Genomic DNA, 8,133 nt, shown 5'->3' with positions numbered 1-8,133 from the left:
CAGGTCGACCTGCAGCTCGATAAAGGTCGGGCCGTTGGTCAGCGGGCCGGGGGCCTGCGGGCCGTACAGCAGAAAGGCGTTGGGCACGCCGGGGACCATCATGCCCATGTGCGTGCGCACGCCGTCGCGCCACTTGTCCTGCAAGAGGGCGCCGCGGCGGTCGCGGATGTGCATGTCGTACAGGCTGCCGGTGATTGCATCGTAGCCGGTCGCTAGGATGACGAGGTCAAACTCGCGCAACGCCTGAGTCGTCGACGTCGTCGACGTCGTCGTCGTTGTCGTCGCGCATGGGCAGGGCTCCTCGGTGACGATGCCCGTCTCGGTGAATTCCTTGATGGGCGTTCTTCTCAGATCGACGAGTGTCATGTTGTCGCGGTCCATCATTTCGTAGTAGTCGTCTTCCAGGACGGGCCGGCGCGCCATGAACCACACCGGCTGCTCGTCAGGCACCAGAAACTTGCGCTTGCCTGGGTCCTTGATGCGCGGGAGTGTCTTTTCCTTCCAAAACTCGTAAAAGGCGGCGTTGGCCGTCTTGTCTGTTAAGATCTCGGGGTAATTGCCGGTGATGATGTCGAAGCCGCCATTCTTCCACGCTGTCTCCCAGTTCTCGCGGCGCTGCTCGGCCGTCTCCTCCTCAAACGAGCGGGCGGGCATGTTCATCGAAATGGTGGCCCATCCTGACGGCTTGGCGTGGGGGGCGTACTCTTGGTACAGCGACTTCCAACGCTCCGTCTCGCCGGCAGTCAAGGTTCGCTGACGTAACGGGTACGCGATGTTGGGCGTCCGTACAAACACGGTGACGTCTGCGTCGAGCTTTGCAATCTCCTGCGCCACCTGCGTGCCGGTAGAGCCCTGACCGATGAGCGCAATCTTCTTCTTGTCGCCCAGATTCAAGTCGTCCGGCCAATCGTGCGTGTGCACCCACCGACCCTGGAAGCGCTCCAGACCCGGAAACTTGGGCACGTACGCCTTGTTCGTCGTGCCCGTCGCGAAGAACACATATCGGCCCGTGGCGTGCAGACCCTTGTCGGACCGAAGATGCCAAGAGCCTGTATCACTGTCGTATCGCGCGTCGACGATGGAGTGCCAAAAGATGGCATCGCGTCGTAGGTCCAGCACCTCGGCGACGTGCTGGAAATACGCCTGCATGGTGCGCTGATCGGGGTATTTGAGCCCAAAGTGAAAGCCCTGCCGCACGCGAGGAATGCTCAGCTGGTAGATGGGTGGCGGCGAGTCCACCAGCGCCCCGGGGTAACGGTGCGAGTGCCAGACGCCACCAAAGTCGGCTCCGGCGTCTATGATCTTGGCCGAGTAGCCCTGCTGGCGCAGCTTGTACAGGGCGTAGCAGCCGGAGAAGCCGGCACCGACAATGATGCAGTCGGCCGATACGGCCGCGGGGCCGGCCGCTGGAGATGCAGCCGGCATTTGGTGCAAACGTCGTCTGCCGTCTATATGTGGGTGTGGAAAAGCAATTTCTTAACAGAAGGTCACGGAAGCTGGATAATAGAGTGGATTTAACATGACCATGTCTTACAGAAAGAACTGTGCAACCAAGGTATTGGCAAGGAGGGGCATGTCCTTGTTTTATACTATGCCTGCGCAAAGCTAGCTGCATGCTATACGCTGCATATTGCGAGCTGATATAGCACCCTTTCAGAGACATACTGTGAGCTCATGTCGGTATATTGATGGACTTGGGGTAGTTCGGGCGGACACAAGTAAAGATCTTGCAGTGCGGCGAGTCGAGCTGCTGACGACTCATCAGTCGCCACTCGACACCAACGTGGGATTGGGCAGTCGACTGCAAACTATGGGGGTAAGAGCAAGCCACCGACTACTTGTTTCAGCTGTACGATATCGTTGGTGTGGTGTGTTAATATATGGTAAGCGGCCAGTTACTCGCGCTGGAAAGACGCCTAGGCAGAAGAACAAGTTTCGTTGGTGTGTACTCTACCCAGGGCTACAAGTGCGAATATAAGAGATGCTGTATGGCCTCTACACACCGTTATTTGACCGCGAATCCTGAGTGTTCTTGTCAAAACCCAACAGATATGCATGACTCGAAGCATCATCTTCAGATCTAAGTGAAGAGTACGGAGCTCTATAAGTGTGCATGCCAATCGGGAAGAATAAGTCTCTTTGAGAACCGACAAGGTAGAAGGAGTAATGCGAAATAATATCATTCTTTCTGCACCTCTTTTCCTCGTCTCTTTATTTCTAGATCCGTCCTGCATCTTATCTCCGTACCCTGGAGGCAAAGTAACCCCTCGACACTGCTTGAGCCCCCGATCGCTGCACAAGGACGCAGGACATGGCGTACAAACTGCGTCATCGCACCTGCAGCAATTAATGAGCAGCAGAGTCGTGCAAGCACGTGGGATAATATAATGTCAAAAAGTTTGACTTGTTGTCCTCCATGGCAACGCCTGCTCATCAAAGATAACTCCACATCATGCTTATCCCCAATAAGCCCGGCCGTTTCGGCGTTTAACAGGGATGATTTTGCCATTGACATCCTCGGAAGAAGAAAATCCACGCAGAGAAATCCATCTCTCGAAAGCAGCAAAAGTAGAGTTCATCGATAATATGGCAGTGAGGTCGATATTGGTAAGTTGACGACGGGCTTTTCGTGCAGCGTCGGCGATTGTGTGCTTACTCTTGTTGACATTGTGCAGCTTACTGTGCTGGTCGCTGCCCTAGCGACGTTTCTCTATGGACGCAGCCATGTCCTGAAGAGTTTCGTTGCCAATGCGCCTGACCGACTGCAAAGAATTAATACTTTTGAAAACTATGAGATCAAGTTTACGGACCGCATGCGCAACTGCGAAGATGTCGTGCTGGTCAAGGAGCGCCAGTTGGCCATCACCGCGTGCGACCCGGGCCGCGACAAGTGGAATGTCGTCATGGTGAGCTCGTCCCTTTAATGTAACGTGAATGAAAGCACGCAACGTACTGAGTCATGGTACTTCCGACAGGGAGTTAGAATTCCAGGCGAGCTACCGCAGACCGAGCTATTTACCTACAATTACGCAACCTCGGGCGCCGGCGCCGGCGCACTCACGCCGTTCAAGATGATTGGCTTCGCCGGCGTCGGCGACTTTCGCGCGCTCGGCCTCGAGATTGACGAGCCGAGTTCGACGCTGTTTGTGGCTAGCCACGCGCAGGCGGGCCCGCGCATCGAGGTCTTTCATCTCGACCTTGACGACTTCACCGCGACGCACGCCGCGACGCTCACGCACCCGCTGCTGAACCAGCCCAACTCGATCCAGCTGCTCGGCGGCCGCCACGAGCTCTACGTCTCCAACGACCACTACTTTACCGCGCGCAAGACGCCCGTCCTCGCCAAGATTGAGACGCTTCTGGGGCTGCCCTTTGCCAGCGTCGTGCACGTGTCGCTCGACCCGGTCGACTACGCCGTCCAGTCGGCGCGCGTTGTCGCCCGCCTGCCTTTTGCCAATGGCGTCGCGCTCCTCAATGACACGACCTTGGCTGTCGCGTCGTCGAGCGGGGGTGCGGTGCATCTCTACCGCGTCGAGGCGGATCGGTCGCTCACGCGCAAAAAGACCAAGATTACGGTGCCTTTTTTACCGGACAACGTCTCGCTCAAAGATGGCAAGACGCTGCTGATTACCGGCCACCCGCATCTGCCGAGCCTCACCGCGATTGCGAAGAGCCGCCATGTCTGCAACGATGCCGAGGTGCTCGTGACGGCAAGCGACGAGAAAAAGGAAGCGTGCGCAAAGGCAATTGGGTTGTCGTGGGTGGTGGAGTGGAGTGAGGAGCAAGGGCTGCGCAACGTCTTTGTAGAGTCCATCTACGGCTCGAGCACGACCACGGTCTGGGATGGCGAGGCGGGATTTGGTCTGATGACTGGTCTCTACGAAAAGGGTCTCTTTACATGGAGGGTGTAGGACTGCATTGTATTTTTAACTATGCGCTGGTAATCCCTCTCTGCCTGCAAAGCACTGGTGGTAGGTAGACCTCGGACTTTGTGTGAACTTTTTGCGCAGGTCAAGCGTGCCAGACGCAAGGAACAAGATTTTTCATCGGGTGATTTTATCCTGGGTAGAAAATCTAGATGGAAGAGGTAAACAGAGATAAACCCCTCGATACAAGATACTTTATGTATGCCACAAATGCAGCAACGGCCGAAGCCCATGGGATGTTTGAGTCGAATTCGAGTCCCACCCATTTTTCTCTATGGCATGCTACCTATTTGATGACGAATGACGATGGGCTCCGGTACTAGGTACTTGACTATACGGTTCTCTGTCGCTGAGGCGCGTTCAACCCGTCTGAATGAATTAATCCTTGACACCTGTCGCACTTTTGTCAGCTGCATCAACATATTCTCTCATAGAAAAAGGGTAGGAAAGCATACAAGGAAGGATGCGAAAGTCCATACAAGTTGGCATTTGCTGAGAAAATGGAGATATATTCCTGGAAAAATTCTCGAAAAGATTATCGTTACGACTCCCACCATGCTATCTATCGACACCAGGGGCGCTTTGCGTGAGCACGCAACCCTTGGTCTTGGCCTGCCGCCTTGACACAATGACTGACATACGATGGCAAGCAGGACTAATAGTCACAATCTATGAGAACGACGAAAGGCGAGCGGAATAATATGAATTCACATGATAGTAATCTTCTAGCCTGGCTTACAGCGCGCCTCTTTGGCCTCTTCTGTCTTCTGGACAGCTCTCTTACAATATTGCCCCATATTCCAACAAAAATTCCATACATGATAAAGCGCAGCATAATTCGAGCAAATGTAGCCATGTTAAGCATAAAAGGTTCCCTTGCCCCTTTGATAACAATTTAAATCGAAACAGCACCCTTTGCAAGCTTCCTCGAAGCTTAGCCACCACTGGGCCAGATCCCCATCCCAGAATGAGCAAAGTCTGCTCAGCATACATGCATGCTATACGGCCTGGGTGACCGCATTGGAAACGGAAGGACATCTCCGGTCTGCTCCTCGTCCTCCCCCGAGCCCGGTGTACTCGACAAGCACGGCGCCTCTGTCACCGGTGTCGCGGGGAGAGGCTTGTCAACATTGGAGAGATGATGCAGCGATAGGCTAGCCGGCGCGCTCGCCCGTTCGGTCCTTTTCACTGGCGGAATGTAATGAATAACACCGTCCTTCTCGACCGTCTGCAGCGTTGTCGTAGGATCTTGCGGGCTGCCCGTCGCCTCGTCCCCGCGGCCGAGCTGCGCAGCGTCGAGCAGCTGCTGCTGGTGATACTGGATAGGAACAACCCGCGTCCCCCACTTGATGTCGAACCCGACACCCGTCAGCTCTTGGAGCCTGTCGAGGAAAGCTCCGCAGCGGTTGCAGTTTTTTCTCGACACGTGCACTTCAAAGCGGACCGAGTCCGCGCCGTCTGCGCTCTTCCATTTGATATGTCTCAGCGCGGCTAGACTCTCCCGCGAGAGCATACTCTTGTTTGATACATCATAATGTCCCGTCATCTGAAGAAGGACCAGAACGGCGTGGGTCGCGAGTTTGACCTCGACGTGGGACGCTTGAAAACTGCCCCGCGGCAGAGTCGGTTTGTCGAAAGGCGAGAACAGATCAATGTCAAGCACAGTCGCCATCTCAATTGCTCGAAAGGCCCATGTCTTGTTACTGAGTACGTGATTGCCAGCCTGGAGAGAGTCGCCATGGCGGCCTATGCCATGTCCGCTCTCGGCCCAAGCGAGAACAATCTTTTGCGAGTTTGTGACTGCGGTCAGAAAACCGCTGGTCTTCTTGTCCAAAATTGTCTTGTTCGAGTCATTTGCTTGTGAATAGTGATGCTGAAAAGTCTTAGACAGTCCGTAGCCGAGGACTTGCACGCGAAGCGAGCCGGATTGCTTATCGATGTGATGTAAGTAGAAGGTCTCATCCGTATCATCTCGAAATTTGGAGTTTGAGATCCCAATCCGAGTCATATTTTTAGATCAAAAAATGAGGACAATGATGAATCGACGGTCTTCTCAGATGGAAATTGTTCGAGATTGCTGGTGGAAGAAAGAGAAGCTGGAGCGAAAGATTTATGCACATGCAGATGCACTTTGCCGGCCCGTCAGCCTCGCCGGCCCGTCAACCTCGCCGGCCCGTCAACCTCGCCGGCCCGTCAAGCGTTAGTCAACTAGATGCTCACTTGAAGAGCGTGTTTGCTCATCGAATAGTGCATATGCATGAATGATAGAAGATATGTGTGCGTTTCTATTATTATACTGCGATGCAATCTACATGGCAGTGGGGCTTTGCAGAGTCCCATCAGTTATAACTCCAGCATCAGGTTGTTTGCTTATACTTGAACAGGAATCATGTGTCCGAAACCCCATTTGACAAAAGACATAGTCAGCTTCATTACTTACACAGGAGGCGGTCGCGCGCTCTGTTGCTCCGTCTAACAAACAACTTCACGATCTCTTCCAGTAATACATGTTTATATCTGGGTATGGCACTGAAAGGGCGTATCCAGACAAGATACCTTTATTCTTGCTATCCAAAACCAACCTCATCTCAAATCATGATATTGCCATACACATGAGAAACAGTCTTGTCCCTAGCAAACTCACGACAGCATCCCCTCGACCAGCTTCTGCCTCCTCGCCTCCTCCTTTTCCATCCACGCCAGCACCTGCGCGTCAATCTGAATCCTCGCCTGCTTTTTTCCCAGCACGTCCTGCACTACGGCAATGCCCTCGGGCACACGTGACCCTGGCGAGAACTTGGCGAAGCCGCTGAAGAAGCCCGGGCGGTCCGGGTTCTGCGTGATCTGGTACTGGGGCTGCGACGCGCCAAGGCGCGCACACAGCTTCGCGAGGACCGCGGACAGGCGGCTAGACTCGGCGGCGGCGTCGGCGCGGTGGCCTTTTGCGGATGAGACGGGCGACGCCATGGCAGCGGCGTCGGCGTCAGTGGCAGAAGGAGAAGCAGAAGGAGGAGGAGGAGATGGCGCTGCAGCAGCGGCAGGGGAGCAGTGGCGTTGCTTGGTAGGTGAGCCATTGTCCGAGCCGGGGGCCGTGGGGGAGTCGAGGGGGCGTTTTGCGCGCATAGGGTTGGTGGAGGGGGGCGTGGCCAAAGAAGAGGCGGCGACGGGGACCGGGGCATGGAGAGAGGCCGGTGTAGGGGTAACTGGTCGAACAGGTGTCGGGAGTGTTAGTGATTGTTGTTGCTGTGGCTGTCGAGATGCACACTGACATGTGTGCTGCTGCTGCTGCTGCGCGGGTACAGACTCAGAGTGAGGCTGCTGTGGCAGTTGCGTAGGTGCAGGTTGAGATGGTGGGAGCTGCGGCGGCGGCATCTGAGAAGCCTGCTGTCGCGGCAGCTGTGTCGTCTCCTGCGGAGTCTTGCGCGGTGTAAGCGAGGTAGCCATCTCCTTCGTCGCGCTGTTCAGATATGCCACCGCGAGCATAGCCGCATACTGTTTGGCATCCTACTCATCCACATCACAACTCACAACATTAGCAAACACTCTCCAAACGTTTTCGACGCAAAAGACATACACGCAAAAAACAAAAATCATACCTTTTTGCTCGAGAATAACGCCGGCGGCTTTTCATTCTCTCTCTTTGGAAATGTCTGATCGCACCACGGCAGCACGCACGTGCAATGCCATCGCAGCTGGAACGCGCCCTTGACCGGCACGTCGACCGGCTCGCCCGTCTCAAACGCCGGCGGCTCTAGCTGCTTTGACTGGATAAACTCTATTCCACCATCACCACCATTAGCGAACCGTACACCCTCCATCGGGTCGGTGCCCGCCACCGTCGTCGGCGGTTCTCCGCCGCGCGAGGCGCCACCGACGACGGTAGCTAGGACCGTAGAAGACGACAACGACGACGACATACGCATGAGCTTGCTGACGTGGTCCTCCTTGGGCAGCGGGGGCTCGTCGCCGCCAAAGGGGACGAGCTGGGAGAGCGCGAGCAGCTGCGCGTGGGCGAGGTGCGTCGTGGCGCCGCCGGTCAGGGCCTGCGTGCGCTCGGCGTCGTCGAGCCAGGCGCGGAGGCCGGCCCAGGGAACGGGGAGTAGCGGCGAGAGGCCGCATGCTTTGTTGGCGGGTGTCATTGCGGTAGAGGGGCACTATGAGATGGTTTATGAAGAAGAAGAAGAAGAAGAAGAGAGAGAGAGAGAGA

The 8,133-nt window shown here is 55.6% G+C and overlaps 4 protein-coding genes across 4 annotated transcripts in view; 1 reads left to right on the top strand and 3 right to left on the bottom strand.

The window, feature by feature from the left end:
- BBA_04160 (steroid monooxygenase) overlaps nt 1-1,425 on the bottom strand; it is a gene marked incomplete at both ends in the record, with an annotated part of 1,733 nt that extends 308 nt beyond the window's left edge. Inside the window, one exon of the mRNA XM_008599257.1 lies at nt 10-1,425. Coding sequence (XP_008597479.1) covers nt 10-1,425 — 1,416 coding nt within the window. The remainder of the gene's footprint in view (nt 1-9) is intronic.
- Nucleotides 1,426-2,586: 1,161 nt separating this feature from the next.
- On the top strand, nt 2,587-3,911 carry BBA_04159 (serum paraoxonase/arylesterase 2; the record flags this gene model as incomplete). The annotated part of the gene is made up of 3 exons (XM_008599256.1): nt 2,587-2,607; nt 2,676-2,906; nt 2,976-3,911. 3 exons carry the CDS (start codon nt 2,587-2,589, stop codon nt 3,909-3,911), a joined length of 1,188 nt encoding a protein of 395 aa, XP_008597478.1.
- Nucleotides 3,912-4,908: 997 nt separating this feature from the next.
- Nucleotides 4,909-5,934, bottom strand: BBA_04158 (uncharacterized protein; the record flags this gene model as incomplete). The annotated part of the gene is made up of 1 exon (XM_008599255.1): nt 4,909-5,934. The coding sequence occupies one exon, from the start codon at nt 5,932-5,934 to the stop codon at nt 4,909-4,911; it is 1,026 nt and encodes a 341-aa protein (XP_008597477.1).
- Nucleotides 5,935-6,566: 632 nt separating this feature from the next.
- BBA_04157 (uncharacterized protein) lies at nt 6,567-8,065 on the bottom strand (the record flags this gene model as incomplete). Its single annotated transcript, XM_008599254.1, has 2 exons — nt 6,567-7,418; nt 7,523-8,065. The coding sequence occupies 2 exons, from the start codon at nt 8,063-8,065 to the stop codon at nt 6,567-6,569; spliced, it is 1,395 nt and encodes a 464-aa protein (XP_008597476.1).
- Nucleotides 8,066-8,133: the final 68 nt, after the last annotated feature.

The sequence above is a fragment of the Beauveria bassiana genome (assembly GCF_000280675.1).
Source record: "Beauveria bassiana ARSEF 2860 unplaced genomic scaffold BBA_S00009, whole genome shotgun sequence".
Lineage (NCBI taxonomy): Eukaryota > Fungi > Ascomycota > Sordariomycetes > Hypocreales > Cordycipitaceae > Beauveria > Beauveria bassiana.
This window is presented reverse-complemented; position numbering and strand designations above follow the sequence as displayed.